This window comes from Nothobranchius furzeri, chromosome 10 (assembly GCF_043380555.1).
Source record: "Nothobranchius furzeri strain GRZ-AD chromosome 10, NfurGRZ-RIMD1, whole genome shotgun sequence".
NCBI classification, from domain to species: domain Eukaryota; kingdom Metazoa; phylum Chordata; class Actinopteri; order Cyprinodontiformes; family Nothobranchiidae; genus Nothobranchius; species Nothobranchius furzeri.
This window is the reverse complement of record NC_091750.1, coordinates 58,056,984-58,073,557: the sequence shown is the minus strand read 5'-3', so window position 1 is coordinate 58,073,557 and position 16,574 is coordinate 58,056,984. Positions and strand designations below refer to the sequence as shown.

The 16,574-nt window shown below is 38.7% G+C and overlaps 1 protein-coding gene across 8 annotated transcripts in view; it reads right to left on the bottom strand.

Moving 5' to 3' along the window:
* Positions 1-2,283: 2,283 nt before the first annotated feature.
* sh3pxd2b (SH3 and PX domains 2B) overlaps positions 2,284-16,574 on the bottom strand; it is a 41,405-nt gene continuing 27,114 nt past the window's right edge. The window contains exons 6-15 of one of the 8 annotated variants that reach the window (XM_015961402.3): positions 11,966-11,991; positions 11,557-11,592; positions 9,278-9,412; positions 9,017-9,118; positions 8,601-8,720; positions 7,810-7,927; positions 5,009-5,214; positions 4,866-4,912; positions 4,631-4,756; positions 2,284-4,521 (exon numbers count right to left, since the gene is read on the bottom strand). In XM_015961402.3, the coding sequence (XP_015816888.3) occupies positions 2,977-4,521; positions 4,631-4,756; positions 4,866-4,912; positions 5,009-5,214; positions 7,810-7,927; positions 8,601-8,720; positions 9,017-9,118; positions 9,278-9,412; positions 11,557-11,592; positions 11,966-11,991 (2,461 nt within the window). In that variant the 3' untranslated portion in view covers positions 2,284-2,976. The remainder of the gene's footprint in view (positions 4,522-4,630; positions 4,757-4,865; positions 4,913-5,008; positions 5,215-7,809; positions 7,928-8,600; positions 8,721-9,016; positions 9,119-9,277; positions 9,413-11,556; positions 11,593-11,965; positions 11,992-16,574) is intronic. The other 7 variants (XM_015961405.3, XM_015961403.3, XM_054730732.2 and 4 more) reach the window with 7 other exon arrangements.

Sequence of the window (16,574 nt, the reverse complement as noted above, 5' to 3'; positions counted from 1 at the left end):
ACACTGTAAGTTGAACTGGATTTTTTTTTCTTTTTAATTTCTGTTTGTAACACCCATACAATGAAGGATTGGCTTTGTTTTATTTTTTATGGGGAATGAAGCTAAATCTAAAGTTTTCTTTCTTTTTTAATCAAACAAGGGAAGTCTAATTATTTTTACTGTATATTCAGTTACACTGGATGAGAACTGACAAGGACAAAGCTAAATGTTGCTAAATGTTGACTGTTTATGTTGTATGGGTGATTTCTATCAATTACATGTATAATTGTTGTGCAGTAAATGAACTGCCTGCGAACCCATGTGCAATATATCTCTGCATAACTTGTGGAGGTTTGATTTAATTTTTTTTTTTTGCATTGCACTGAAGAAATATTAAGTGTTGAACAAAACACAATTTAGCAACCTTTGAAGTCAAACATTATTAGATAAACACAAAGTAGATTAATGATTAACAGTTTGTTTTAATTGATATTATTTTTAAGGGTAAGTCAGCTGTAACGAGCTTCCAGATGTTTAATCTTTTACAATTCTTTTTTTAAATGAGAATTTTTTTTTGTCTTTAAAAAGCTGATTTACATCAAATAAGGTACAGTTTAGTCACTTTTTTCCAGGCATGTCTAATGGCTTCTTCTGTGCCTCAGTTTACATAATAGAATTTATGTGGATGGGGTGTGAGTATGAATGAATACATTTGTACCAGAAGGAATCACTGATGTAAGTTACTCAATAAATGCAGATTTTCTAATGATTGGATTGTGATGGTGATAAGTTCCCACTTTTGTTACGACATTTGGGCCATTTTTTACATTTCTGCAAAACTGGGATAGAATAAATCCTAACATGCTCAGAAATCTCATCTTAATGGGTTTAGCCAATCATAAGAAAAATAAATAGGGGTTAATTTTTCAGTCACATTTTCACCATGTTATTCACACATTTATAAATATTTAGATCCCAGTTAAATATTTATTTTTGAGAAAACTCAATATTTAAGTTTAGTCCCAAAATTGTTTTTAGCTGTGATCTAAATATTAATTTTGGAGCTAAAAATGTTAATGAAATTATTTTTTCTGATGTTAATCTAATTCTGTTGAGAAATCATTATGATTTTATGACTTTGTTAGTTTGTAAACTAATTATTTAGCTCCAAATTCAATATTTAGTTAGTAAATTAAATATTTATATTACAAGCTAATTATTGAGGTTTGGCCTAAATGTTTAGTTTGTAAAATAAAATTTAACTCCAAATTAAATATTTACATTGCAAACTTAATATTTAGTTTGGATATTTGACATTAATAAATGTATGATTGGCACGGTGAAAAGATGACTTTGAAAAATGAACTATTTTTTTTCTCTTAAATAAACCAAAAATACTGCTGGTGAATTATGACTCTGACTTTACAAATGGCACCCCATAGATGTAAGGGAGAAGATGACTAAAGAATTTGATGCATGATATGTTCATGGTATGCAAAGGTTGTCAGTAAAGCTCGATACAGAGCATTTCTGATATTACATTTCAAAATCGGCTGATAATATTGGACATCTCTAGTTCTTGGGAAAGAAAAAAGGAAATCTGTCATAGAAACAAACAGCAAATCGTAGTCTGAAATAACATGCCACCTTAAATGGAAAACTTGAAAATTTTATTTACTTAAAAGCAAAAACAGACTCAATGTAGGCTAATGCAAAGTACATTGGGGAAAAAAAGAAACCAGAAATGACAGCACCATTTGCCCATATGTTGGGTTTTTTTTGGGCCACAAGGCATAAACTTGAAAAGAACTTTCTATGCATATTTGGTTCCTCTTTTCTGGTATACTGTCATTTGAAAATGACGAAACACTAAAGCAACTAGAAGCAGAACAGAATCCGTGTTACAGCTTTTAGCCTTGTCTATGCATTCATTTTTCCCATTTTAAACAATTAAGCCATTTGATGAAAAAGTAGCATTGGTTGCTCAACATGAGTATTAAGCAACTTAGTTTTCCTACTGAATGTGTTTGATTCCAATCTAGATTGTAAACCAAAATAAAAGATAAAATAATCTGCAATACTGACCATGCTTGAGACCAGTCAAGCATTAATGTAAAACATTTATATACGATGGTCATCACGTTGTCACTTGAGCGGCAGACTTCCTTTAGGATGAGCCTGTGCGTTTACAACACTGTAAAACATTGCACAAACCAATGCAAACCTTCAATTCACATTTCTGAGTGTGAGATGACATTATTGTGTAGAAATACTTTAACAGAGAACACCCTCAACCTCTAAGTTTGGACTATTCTGCCTCACCCAAACTGAGGATTTGACCATTTTGTTGAAATGAGATTACAAGCTGGACAAATAAAAATGAATGGCAGGAGATTAAAATGCACTACTGCATTCTTCCTCTTATGTTGGGTGTGCAAATATTTACCTCACCTGAACTTACGGAAAGTGCACATCTGGTGTACAAGAATTACAACTACGAAAAACAGCAATCTCTAGAAAGCAAACTGCACTTATACTTAGCATACATACCGGCAAATTTGACGCGGAATCTAACGGTACTTTAAAGCCCAGGTGAAGTCTATAAATTTTGATTTGTTCCTGTTCCACTCTGTGAATTCTTGTTCTGAAGATGATTGCATTGACTAAGTCACTAAGACAGCTGCATACAGATTGATATGCACTTTGCATACATTTGAGGCACTATTATAAAAGGCATAGGTGTAGAGACATTTGTTCTAAGTTCTAGCCTGAGTAAAAGCAAAATGGACATTGGCTTTGACTGACATATAGCCACAATAAGCAGTTCTTACAATTACTAGGTTAGAAAGGTAAATCATCACACAAAACTAAATAAAGGTCAAGTTATTGCTGGTTCAGTTGGATATTCTTTGAAGGAATTGAATTAAAGGTACCTATAAATAAACTAGAACCTTGACTTGTTCTGTTTCAAGCTCCCCATATTTTGCTTTAGAGAATCTAGGGCTTCTTGCTCAGGTAGTTCGAAGGGATCCAGCCCTCGACTTCTTCGCCTACGTTTTTACAAAACCACCATCCATTGCTATTTTTCTCAAGAACCTCAAACACTGTCCCCACCTTGAAGCTCGATGTCTGCTCATCCCCTTCGAAGTCCGCCACAGCTAGATAAAGCTCATCTTTACTCGAATCCTTGAGTAAAGGAGGGAGCTTGTCTTTGGGCGGTCCGGGTTTCTCACTCTTCAGCTGAGGTTTGGGAGGGATTGGGACTTTATTCACCCTGGGCTCGTTATTCTCTTTGCTTACAGGAGGATGAACAAACCCTTTGGGTTTAGGGGGAGGAGGTCTGCTGAGTTGTGGTGGTCCAGGCCTGGGGACCTCCTGGGGCTCTTTGAGAGTAGGGGGAGATTTTGGTTCAGTCGGGCTTGATGGATCTGTTTTCTTTGGAGGAGGAGGTCTTCTTGGAGCCATGGTAGGAGGTCTTTGAGGAAGTTCTTTATGGGGGGGCACTGCTGGTTTTGCAGAGGGTGATGATCTCTCCTGACTGAGACCGTTGGTGTGTTTTGTGGGAAGTTTTGGCTCAGAGCATTTGCCATTATTGACAGATGGGATGTGGACTGATGGAGAGCTAGGGGGTGAACTTGGGTGGAAACCATTTCCTGTTGCTGAGGTATCATTCTGATGGTTCACCTCAGCTGATGCAGAACCCAGATCTGCCGGTTTTGATGGTCTCAACTTGCTTCTTAGGTTGGTAATGTCCAATTTGCTGTCATCTGCTTGTCCTTCTGGCTTGGCAGCTGGGGCAGGTTTAGGTCTGATCACTGGCTTGGCCTTTATGAACGACGCAGGACCAGCAGCCTCTGGTTTCTCTTCTTGAATCTCTGGCTTAGGCTTTGGTGGCTGTTTGGGTACAGGTTTTAGATTAAACTTTTTCACCTCTTTGGCAGACACCTTGTGACCACATTCAAGACCCATTTCATTACGGAGATAAAGAGCTTTGTTCTTATCATCTTTCTTGACCTCTGTTGGTTTTTCTGGTTTGAAGGGGGGCATCTTGGGTGCCACATGAGGCATAATGACCCCTGGTGCTGGGGGTTTTGGAGGCAAAGGCTTGGAATGATCAGACTTGGCCTTCTCTGCCACCTCCAATTCAAAGCTCTTGTTAATGGACTCTCTTCGCGGGGGCAGAGCTGGTTTCTCCTCAGCTGGAGGGGCTGCTGGGGCTGGTGGCAATGGTCCAGAGAAGGCTGAGGTCCCCTTGCTGGGATTGGACTTCCAGTCCCTCAGCTTAGGGCGAGCACATGACTCAGAGCCTGTAGTGGGCTCATCTGGCAAAGGCTTGGACCATGTGTCATCTTTGCCTGAAACATTTGAAGAACCACCATCCTCCTGCCTCAGCTTCTCCATCTCATTGGGCAGTGGGGCCAGAAAATTAGGTCGCAAGGCATTACTGGTCTTCTTGTACTTGTCAACAAAGGTAGCTGGTGCCCAGCCCTCAGTGTCATCTATCTGGATATACCACCAACCACTTGCATTCTTCTCAATTACCTTGAATGAAGGGAAAAAAGAAAATCGGTTGCTTTTCAAAATGATTGAATTGTCTTGAATTGTTTCATACTTAATACTTCATATTTTAAGAGTTTTATGTCAGACTTACTTCAACCTTGACACCAGCTTGGAAGCTAATACCATCAGGGATAGTAGTCTGAAAGTCTGCTATGGTGTAATATTCTTCCTCAACCTGGGGAGGAACGGGTGGCTTGGGTAAGTTTGTACCACGTGGCTGTGGGACGTGGGAAAACAAACAAATATTAGGTTGACTTAAATCAAGACTCTTTAGAAATTTTATAAAAATTCTATAACAAGACCAATATAACGGTGCTTCATCTTACAATGGTAAGGTCTCGACGAGGGGGTGGCCGGTGTCTTAATCCCACTTCTAGAGAAAACAAGTCGGTTGGTCCAATAATTAGAATTTTTATTTCATATCCTATACAATATAAAAACTGCATCATTTATTAAATTTACGTCCTACTTTTGTTATCAGAGAAAAAGGAGAGTCTATTTTCTTTCTGGTTATCTCGGTTCTCCCTCGCTGCGTTGTTTTGTTGGTTCTGTTTGGAGAAAGCTTCCAGATCATTTGTACTGGCATGGGCAGCAGCACCCGCTGACTGCCTCTGGCTTTGAATATCGGCTTTCTTCAGGTAGGAGGCAGGGGCCCAGCCCTCACGGCCCTGGTACCTAGACAAAGAAAATAACTAAAATATATGACCAAAAATGGCTATTGTTTTTTTTATTTTTTACCCCACCTGTTTCGGACAATAATCAACAATGTTATCACTATAGGCATATTTCTATTGTTTCTGGGATGGGGCACTGAGCAGTAGTTACGATGGCCCAGTTCTCTCAGCTATTGTGTCTCCATTCAAAGTCAAACCTTTCAGGACATTGAACAGACATCAGCATATCGGTAATGCTTTGGCAGTGAGTGATGTCATTGATCAGGGTCAAAAAGTATCCACAGTGACAATAAATGTTTTATTTTGTTGACACAAAATCCATTTGGAGGACCAGGAGAGCTACAGTGTGATGTAAAATGTGGTGTTTAATGATCAGACTTGGTGCCGTTTTTACGGCGTTCTGTGAGACATAAAAGCCCTGTGAATTATGTCATTGTGGGGGGATTTCCACTGTTTTGGTGTTGGGAATTTAATAACAGCAATTTTAAAGCAGTGCGAATGGTGTTTATTTCTCAAGTTCATTTTATTTATAAAGCCCCTTCCCACCCCCAATCAAGGGGGCCCAAGGTGCTGAACATGGTGCAGAAAAGCAGCACAATAAAACTTGTTTGGGCTTCTGTTCTGCTTTACAAGCATCTCTTCTAATTTTACTAATGCCAGTTGGTTTGGACGACATCTGCTGATGTGATTCCCTACTGAGTTACAAGTCGGTGTAAGTTAACCAAAAGTTCTGCACAGCAACTTTTCTGAGCCTTTCAGAGTACCTACCCCTGATCAGGTATTCCGATGGTTTCTGAAAATGGCTTGTCTGGCCGGCCCGGTGTAGTGGACACACGTGGATGCCGGGAAGTTCTGGTAAAATAACCCTGAGGTACCGATTGTGGAATCACATTCTTAGTCTCTTTTGGTTTAAATGTTGAAACTAATAGTTAGTTGTACACACTCAACTAGGGATGTACAAAAATATCGATATATCGATTTTCAAAAGCCGTGTATCTAATTTTTGAAATAATTTATACGCAAACATTTGTGTATTTTCTTTTCTTTTGGTGCAATTCAAACACTGACCGCTAGTTGCAGCAGTGTGCAATGGGTTTAGTTTCCACCATTGAAAAGTAATTTCCTCTGTTATGGTTCAGATACCTCAGGTAAAACATGTTAAGTATCAGTCTGGACTGTTTATTGAATATTCCTACAATAAATTATTTCTAAAAAACATTGCTAATCGTCTCCCCTGTGTCGTGATATGTATCGTATCGCCAACATTTCTCCAATGCACATCCCTAGTCACAACGCACACACATTTAAAAAAATGTTTTAAAGTTCTCATAGTTGTTTTTAAAGATCTTAAAGGCCTCGTCTCTCCTTTTCTCTCTTGAGATCATTTATTTTCATCGGCCTTCTTGACCTCTATTGTTCATGAGAATGCCAAGGAACAGTAGAAAACAAAAATCGCAGATTGAACTTTTGCAGGTGCCATCCAACAACTATGGAATTAGCTACCACGCCAAGTTTTGTGAATGCTTTCAGTTTTCATAACATGAGATTTTGATTTTAATCTAATTTTGGTCTAAATATAGTCGTGGTGAAGAGAGAGCTGAGTCAGAAGGCGAAGCTCTCGATTTACCGGTCGATCGACGTTCCTACCCTCACCTATGGTCATGAGCTTTGGGTAGTGACCGAAAGAACCAGACAACGGATACAAGCGGCCGAAATGAGTTTTCTCGGCATAGTGGCTGGGCTCTCCCTTAGAGATGGGGTGAGAAGCTCAGTCATCCAGGAGAGGCTTGGAGTAGATTCGCGGCTCCTCCACATCGAGAGGAGCCAGTTGAGATGGCTCGGGCATCTGGTCAGGATGCCTCCTGGATGCCTCCCTGGTGAGGTTTTCTGGGCACATCCAACCGGGAGGAGGCCTAAAGGGAGACCCAGGACACAATGGAGGGACTATGTCTCTCGCCTGGCCAGGGAATGCCTTGGGATGCCCCCTGAAGAACTGGCCCAAGTGGCTGGGGAGAGGGAAGTCTGGGCCTCTCGACTTAGGCTACTGCCCCCGCGACCCGACTTCGGATAAGCGGATGAAAATGGATGGATGGAGATTTTGATTTTAATCTCATTTTGGTCTAAATATAGTAGTTGCCTTTGTATATTGTCTGTTCTGATTTTACGTAGATTTACTATGATGGATATTTTAAATTGATTCAGTTTAATATATTTTAGGCATGATGACAAGTTGTAACATTGTGTTTTAGGCTAAAGTGCTAGCCTATATAAAAGATGGAACTGGAATGTATTAACCCTCCCACTGTCTTAATGGGTGTTACCCCATGAGGAAAGTTGACCTTTGAACAGGGTTGACCATTGAACAGGGTTGATGGTTTATCTCTTGAATCCCTGTGGTGGGGGTGAGGAGTGAGCACCACCTCACCCCTGCCACGTGGACCTCAAGGGATAAACCATTAATCTTGCTCAATGGTCAACTTTCCTTGCGGGGTCACCAATAAAGACAGTGGGAGGGTTAAGAGATGATAAAAAAGCCAGTTTTTATGATTGTACACAACAAAACAGATTAAGAACAAGTGTCACTGATTTGAATTACCTGATCTTCCACCAGCCCTCTAAGTTCTTCTGAATAACCTCAACAATCATGCCCTTCTCCAGATCGATTTCATCCTGATCCCTGGCCGAGTAAGGGTAAATCACAGAATACTTCTCTTCTAGAATAGGAACAAGAAGACAATGTGGATTTCTTGTGGACAGTGTTAACAGTCACAACGTGATTAAATGCTCGTAGATGGGGTTAAAGCTGGGGGGCAAAGCAAGGTACAGTATGAAGATTATGAAAAATTGAAAAGGAACCAGTCATCTTAACATTTCAAATAAATCAAGGATGGTGGAAGGAAGTGCTTCTGCCATGAGAATTTGATGTCCCCAAAATATTAACAATCTTATGATGAGAGGGCCAAACAAATGGTCTATCTTCAGCCTTTTTATACGACTCATTATTGTGGATGACAGATGTGGATTGGTTCTTCTAAGCATACTTTAACAAAGGCAAGGCGTGAGCAGTTTTTGCAGAATGGAAAGAAAAAATGTACAACACAAACAGATTTCTGACAAATACCAACTACAATAAGACAAGGTTGTTACAAATTCAGAGACTATGCATTATTTCTACTCTTACATTTTTACACATTAAAAACTTTCATCAGAAAATAGAATAAACAATAAATTCTTGTTTACATTTCATCTATAGACTTTATATTTCCATAAAAGCACGATAAACGTAGCATGCACAGACTTTATTTCTCATGCTTGGGTCACTCATGCACAGCACAAGCATGCATACACGACCAAACATTGTGTATGCATAAACACAGAGATACACACTCAGGATAGTGGGGAAAAGAAAGGCGTGCGCTCCACCTTGCCCAAAGCCTGTGCTGAATAGATCCCCTAATGTTCTGCGACGACCCACGTGCCTCGGCAGTGACCAGAACCTTCGAGGTACTGACATCCCAGCACAGTAAGTGGGGCAGAATAGGAAGTGAGCATTACAAATGGTATGTAACCTTCAAGCTGTTTTTTTCTTCTTCTTGTATCGAAAGTATGAGCACTTTTTATTGGTGTGCTTCTAGAGATGCCCCCCTCTTTTCATTCACACTTTTAAATCTGTACATTAAAAATCAACTGGTTACTGTTTGGACTACTTAAAGTAATACTTGCCTTATTTTAGTAAGTCAAATGTAACTTGCAGTGTAATAAACCTGCACATCAGCACTAGAATTTAAAGCAGTTCTATGTACCTTCTTCTCCAGGAAGTGTGAAGTCATCGGGGTCATCCTGCGCCTCCAGGCAGGTGGCAGGGACCCAACCCTGAGCATCTTCTGAGCTCACAAACCACCACCCTTAATGAGAAGAGTCCAACAGATGATGATGATAACAAATTATTAAAAACTGGTTTTCAGCTCCCTGGCAGAACTTGACTTGGCCACATTTATTGGTATAAAATATTTTATATGCATTCCCTCTGGAAATGCACACCTTTATGCTTAAAAATCTCTTACCAGATTCATTTTTCTCAATGACTTCCACAACCTGACCCACGTGCAGACTGATCTCGGTGCTCTCCTGCTTCTCATAGTCGGTTACTGCCACGTACTGTTCGAGGAGGAGAGGGTCTGCAGAGTTGGAGTCTCCTGCTAAACAATGACGAAATTCATAAGAACTTCCTCTTTAACTTCCTCTCTGCTCCTTCGGTAAAATGGAAACAAAAAGTCTCCCCAATGAGGAAAAAGCCTTTACACGGTCTTTTATGACATTCAAAAGTCTTTGGTGAATGTAGCTAAAGTCTCTGAACTTGGAGAGTTAAGACCACATCCATTTGAAGAAATGACATGTATAGGTTATGTATCTAACTCTCCAAAAATAATACGACCTTTTAAAATGTCATATTTGAAGTGCTCTTTAAAGAGCTCCAGGAAAAAAAATCCAAATGATTTTTGACACAAGAACAGCCCTGCAAGATGAGCTGACTTTAAATTTTATTTTCTTTAATTGAATGTCAAAAACACTCTGAAAGGCAAAGACTTATCTGCAAAGCTGATTTGTGATTAGAAAGATGGTGTGAGGGAAAAGATGAGATGAGTGAAACAGAAGGGTTGGGGTTGGGGGTTAGGAATAAAACATGGGGATTCAAAACTAGAGAGAGGAGGTTTATTTAGCAGGAACATGATTTCGCCATGATGACCAATCACGAGGAAGACCCACCACCATCATTAGAATCTTCTCAGTAGGAAGAACAAACAAAACTCGGCAATTTCAACAAGGGAGGGCTCTCATTGCAAAGCTAAGCTAGAGCTTGTTAGCATACAGACATGTAACCTTATTTATCATGAAGCTCTTTATTTGTCACGTGAAGCTGTAAGATCTCATATTTTTGTCAAATGCCTATTTTTTTTCTGAATTTGAGTAAAAATGGACCAAACAGTACGCTTACTAAATAAGAAGTCTGAATTTGACACTGACAAAATAATGACAAGAAAAAAAGAAATACTCAAAATCAACCAATAAAAATCATAGCTACCAATGTCTCTATAAACATAGAACGCTCTAACTGGCTTGCCCTAAATGTAGCCAGGCCAATGGTAGATCTGTTTAGACTACAATGGAGCGTGGCTGCAACGACCTGCAGAGAAAGGTTTTTTTTTGCTACTGATATGGTTTGGTTTGTCTAGATATTCACAAATATTCAGTAAAATCGGCACTCAGAAAAGTTGGTCAACTTTGAATTTTCAGGTCGTAATCAAGTCATCTGTCCAACTTCAATTTAATGACAATGATAATAAATAATTTCCAGAAAAAAACTTTTCTTAAAGCTTCTTTTATTTGCTCAAACAAGCAGAAAGTGCAGCTGAAACTGATTATAAACAAAGTGCATTTAGCAGTACAAGATCAAACCCAGAACCAAGAATGATTCATGATTTTGTACATGTCGTGCCACTTTTGTGCTAAAATATCAAATATACTCAAGTCATCATCAAGTCAACAGGTTCAAGTCGATTCAAGTCGCAAGTCATTGGCGTTCAATTCCGAGTCAAGTCGTAAGTCTTTATAGATTTTATCAAGTCAAGTCAGACGTCATTAAAATAATGACAAGTCTGACTCGAGTCCAAATCCTGTGACTCGAGTCCACACCTCTGATGTCTATGGAGGTTGTGTACAGACCCATGGGCTTAAAACTTCTGACTTATAGTATGTCCAATTATAGTCACAGTTTACCTAAATGTCTGCCAACAATTGTATTTCTGATTTCAGAGCTTTCTGCAGCTTAGATTCAGTGTGGTACACATTCTGATGCCAAACAGCACTGTGACTATCAACAGCTCTTAAATAGATACAAGACTGATTACAGGATACACCTTAGTTTAGCATGCCCATATGTCATGGCCTTGTTTTATTGTACTTTTTTTTTCATGTTTCCATTATTATGTTGAACCACAATTCAAAAGCAATGTCTAATTTCCATTAGCTCATTTTCAGCAACATTTTAAATACAACTTGTTGGTTTTAAATTAATTGAAGGATACCAACAAGTTTACCCACTTTTGTAGATGAACTTCTATGTCTCTACTTTACTGCAAAAAACACTGACATGTAGCTGAGAGAAGTGCCATGCGTTAGCTCTAAAAATCACAAAATGGTAATTCATCTTAGACTCAAAACAAGCCCAAAGCAGTCCTTTAGCTGAGCCCAGACCCAGGAAGAGAAAGGAGAAAGAGGGAACCACCAGTAACCCACTGGGTTACACACACAGCACGACGGAGCATGACAGTGTGTTTACTACCTCGCTTTAGGTAAGTAGTCGTTCTCTCCACAAACCCTGATGAAAAGGAAAATGAATGGAGAAGAAACTGAAAAAAATGACATGGATGCAACTTAGGAGGAGCAGGTGAACTGAATAGAAATGGAGTAGGTTATAGAAAGAAAAACGTTTTATTCTTTATTCCATTAATAACTGAAATACATTTAAGTATTAATGGAATGTATATTTGATTATGGTAAGAAAAAAATATTAATGGGTTGTGATGCATTTTCTAAATGCAAGTTAACCACTAGATGGCGATAATCTCCATACAAAATCTATAAAATAAACAAAACATCTGAATTGACCTTATCTGCACTCAACTTTAAAACATGAATAAACCCCAAAGTCACGAGTCATGTAGAATTATACAGTCAGAATGGTATCTTACCTGCCCTCTTCTTTCCAATGGGTTCCCTGTTAAAAGAAAAGAAACCATTGCATTACTTTAGAAAAACTAATTTGGAGTAATTGGATATTCCTGGAAAACATCCCTGTATTTCCAATAGCAATACACAAAATATTGGCATCAATGTCAGTACTGGCCGATGTTAGTGATTTTTTTAACATATCGTATCAGTCCGATAAGTAAAACTGGGCCGATATTAAACAATAATTTTTAAAAATGTTCCTGTTTGTGTATCTGTTTCAGCGGGTGAGGGGGTGATGACGTGTAGCTGTTTAGTCATGTGACAGTGATGTAATCATCTCAGAAGCAAAAATGTGTGTGGTGGTTGTAAATAATAACACACACACACGTGCGTGTGTGCGTGCGTGTGCGTGTGTGTGTGTGTGTGTGTGTGTGTGTGTGTGTGTGTGTGTGTGTGTGTGTGTGTGTGTGTGTGTGTGTGTGTTATTATATACAGACATCCCTAATTACCAACCAAAAAAAAACAATCTTGTTTGCACTTTATAGAAATAAAGCAAGACATAAAATTCAGCTTGAAAAGAAAAAGAAAAAAATCTTTTAGAAAGCACCTCTCAAGATAAAAATCATGAGGCACTTCACAAGAACAAAAAATTCTAAATACAAAAAAATGATTAAAACATATAGTTGTAGGGAGGTGAATGTTGTTGCTTTTAAGCTTATTATATTACCTTCACTTATGACCAGGAAGATGTAATATTCTATATAAATATAGAATATCAACCTGCTTGGTCTTTCAATGCCCAGGTTAATAAAAAGTAAGAAGAAAGAATTTATTTTCTAAACAATTAAAAACATGACAACTAGGAAACACTTAGGTGATGAATGAATCTGAGCGGATGGAATGTGAGGTGCGATGATGTATGAATGTGATGTTATCAGAACCTTCATATCTGGAGAAGTGAGTTCTGAGTGGGAGTGAATTTGGTTTGCTCTAAACTAATTGATGGTTTCTAAAACCACATCAGACACAATCTTGTGAGCCCACGTACCCGTTCTGGAGACCCCCGATTGGATCCGAAATGTCAGGGGGTCTGCTGACCCCAGTGCCTCGAGGTTAGTAGGATAATCGCGAGGTGACCAAGTCAGTCCTGAGATGTCTCCAGGTCGCACAGTTGTTTGCGTCTTAGAAATAACTCTTAAGGAGTTGAAGTTGTCTCGCCTTGGTTCTGAAGGAACCGTTTGCGGTGTCAGCTGTAGATGCGATGGTTAGAGTTTCCCTCCGATGGCCAGTCGAAGTTATGCTCATAACTTGAATGCTTGAAGAAAATATCTATGTGTCTGCAATTACATTAACCTTGAGTCATGAGGAGATATTCAGTGTAGATAATGATTCACTTATTAAATCCAACAATCCTGATCATCATATATGAATCTTTCAATGTAATAATATATTCATTTCACAGACTAATCAAAACATTTCATTTAGTATTCATGCAACATTTGTTCAGCAACCAAATTATTATTTAATGTATGAGTTGTAAAAGTTCTTCTGTCTTGTGCTGTGAATAAAAACCAGTCTTAGATAAGAGTGAGCCTGGAAGGACCTTGAAGCAACAGTCTCTTCTGTAGATTAAAGCTCCAGTTGGAGACTTATGTCTCCAAATGGCCGTTACCGAAGAGGTGACCTGTAGATTGAAAAAAGACCACTTCCGGAGGCTACATGGTTAAAATGAGAAAAAATTAATTAATAAATAAAGATTTGTGATTGAATAAATGCAATTATATATATATATACATATATATACACACATATATATATATATACACACATATATATATATATATACACACATATATATATATACACACACACATATACATATATATATATATATATATATATATATATATATATATAGGTTATCTGCCGTAACAGCAATATTAATTTTGGTTATCGCTATCGGCCAAAAATCGGCCAAAATTTTCATATTGGTGCATCCCTAATCTCCAACAAAAAATCTATTTCAAGGAACTTTCTCTTGATTGCATGGATATAATTTTTCCAAAGTCAAGTTTTGACCCCTGCACTTTGTACCGTCCAAAAACAATTATGCTATAATAAATAGACACTGGCTGAGCTCTAGCACCAAGCGGAAAACAACCGTTTGTGTTGAAGCCTGTTTCCCATTAGAACATACTGTCAAGCCGCCCCCCCAGTCCTCATGCCGGTTGTGTCCCCCCCACTTCTAAAGTCCATGCTTGATTGTAGTTTTGAAAATTCCTACAAACCTACCGATCTCATAAATCACACACACATACAAAAAGAAACCAAAACAGCTGTTTTTAATCACTTAAAATTGTCTAAACATTAAGAAAAAAAAAACATTATTATGGTTTAAAATTATATGACAGCCCATCTAATACATACACTTTTTTAAAATAACCAACAATTATAATTTTCCTAGCTTGTAAAATTACTGCAGTGCAACAAAGATATTAAAGGATCAGAATCTGCTTTCAGCTACAACCCAGGCCAACATAGAAAGAGCTTCAAAAGCTGAGCTCTAAGATTTGGCTTGATCTTGAGTTCAGCACAGCATCTGCTGTGTCTGGTTTAGACATTAGCCGGATAACTTGGCCCATCTCTCCACAGCAGCAGTCAGGAGTTGATTCAACAACCAGATGCTTAGAGACTAACGCAAAGCATCTCTCTCACTCTCTCTCTCCTCTCTATCTGAATACTTCGACCTTACTTGATGGCATTCTATCACGTTCCATTTTCCATCCCACATCTACTTCAGCTCACTCCTTCATCTCCCTCAATAATTTTTCTTGGCAGCTACTTCTTAGCCATTTCTTTGTATCAATATAAATGCTCTTGGCCTCGTAAAGCATTGTTCGATCTGGTGATATGTTAATTGTAGAGACTCAAGTCTCAATAAATCCCTCCCATTAATGTACTATAAAAATAACATATCAAGGCAGGCAAGGGCAGTACCAATACTGTTGATTAATATGGAGGAAAGTGCATAAACCCATTTTAAAATCTTTTTACACAGAAGAAATTAGGGTCACATTTTGTGCGAGACACAAATAGAAATGAGTAGGTGGGATTATTTTAACCAGTTTTGAACTAATACTCAGTGTGACTAATGTCGGCAGCTGATTAAATGAATAATTTTATACCATAGTCCTAATTCGTATAATCTGTCCATCTTGATTGACCAACTAAATTGCCTGTTCCATCAACAATCCCCCTTTATTTTTTTCCTTTCCAAGTCTCACTCTAAATACAACCCTTCCTTTTTTCATCAGATTTCCTCCTTTCTCTCTAATCTCTTCCCATTTTGTGATAGTCTTCTTCCTCTTTCAAACTAATTTTGGACATTTTTTCATTGCATCCCTTAAGAAAAAGCCTGACATGTTTCTTTCACTGCAGTGGATTTATAGGCCATGATAAATCTGCTCCCCTCATTAGATGCTGTGTCTGTGCACCAGGCTTATTGTCAGTCAGCCAAACAATAGTCTGCACTAATAGACGGTTGTAATCCAATTTCAATACAGACAGACCAAGGACTTTCCTATATTTGTCTCCATCAGGAATAAAAGCTCCTTCTCTGCCCTTCCCTAAAAATGCTTGAGGTTTTGTGTGTAGAGTAAGAAGGAATGTGTCTTTACCAATCTCTTCACTGAGAAGATGGTAACCTAAGATTGTTTTACATCAAAAAATGTTTATAAATCAGCTATCTGCTGAAAGTTTGATCCTTATCAGCCCCACTTAACAAACTTTCAGTGATTGTGCTTTCGAAGACCATTGTTAGGGTAATGACCCTAAACAGTTAGAGTTGCGGGGAACTCAGTCATGGTGGTGAAGAACCATGTTAGGGTGGTGATGACCAAAGGTAATGTGGTGAACACTTCAGTAAGGTTGGTGGGGACCCTAGTTAGGGAGTTGAGAGTTGAGGATGTGGGAACCCCAATTTGGATGGTGGGTACCCAGGTTTGGGAGGTGAAAATGCAAGATAGTGTATGGAAAGCCCACAAATGTAATGAAACCCATTTTAGAGATATAGACATCCTATATGGGGTGGTGAAGAACCTACTGTAAATACGGTGATTATGACCAAAGGTAGGCTGGTGGAAAACCAAGTTATGGTGATGAGGACCTTAGTTAGGGAGGAGGGGACCCATAGCCTGGCAAACCATTCTATATTCGTGAATATAGATTTTGGCTACGACCCATAGAGAGAGCTCAGTAGTGGGGCAGAATCCATGATTGTCTTTCAAACAGTCTCCACATGCTACTGGACAACAAACAATGCGATGTACTCCCCGCTACAGCTGTCAGTGGGGCCGTCCACATTACACTATTAAAGAAAACGCAAATACATATTTTTTCTAAATAAAGGACCTAAATATCTCTATCTGCTCCTGACTCAAAGAAAACACAGAGTCTAAACAGTCCAAAGTAAATCAGAAAAGTCTTTCAAATGAACCAACGCCACCATAGTTGTTCTGCTCTGTCGCATCATCACACCCACCAAACCAATAAGAGCGCTGTGGCTAGAATGGCACAAGACCGTTCGGGCCTGCTGAGGCTCCTATGGAGCAAGGCTGGACTGATATCTTT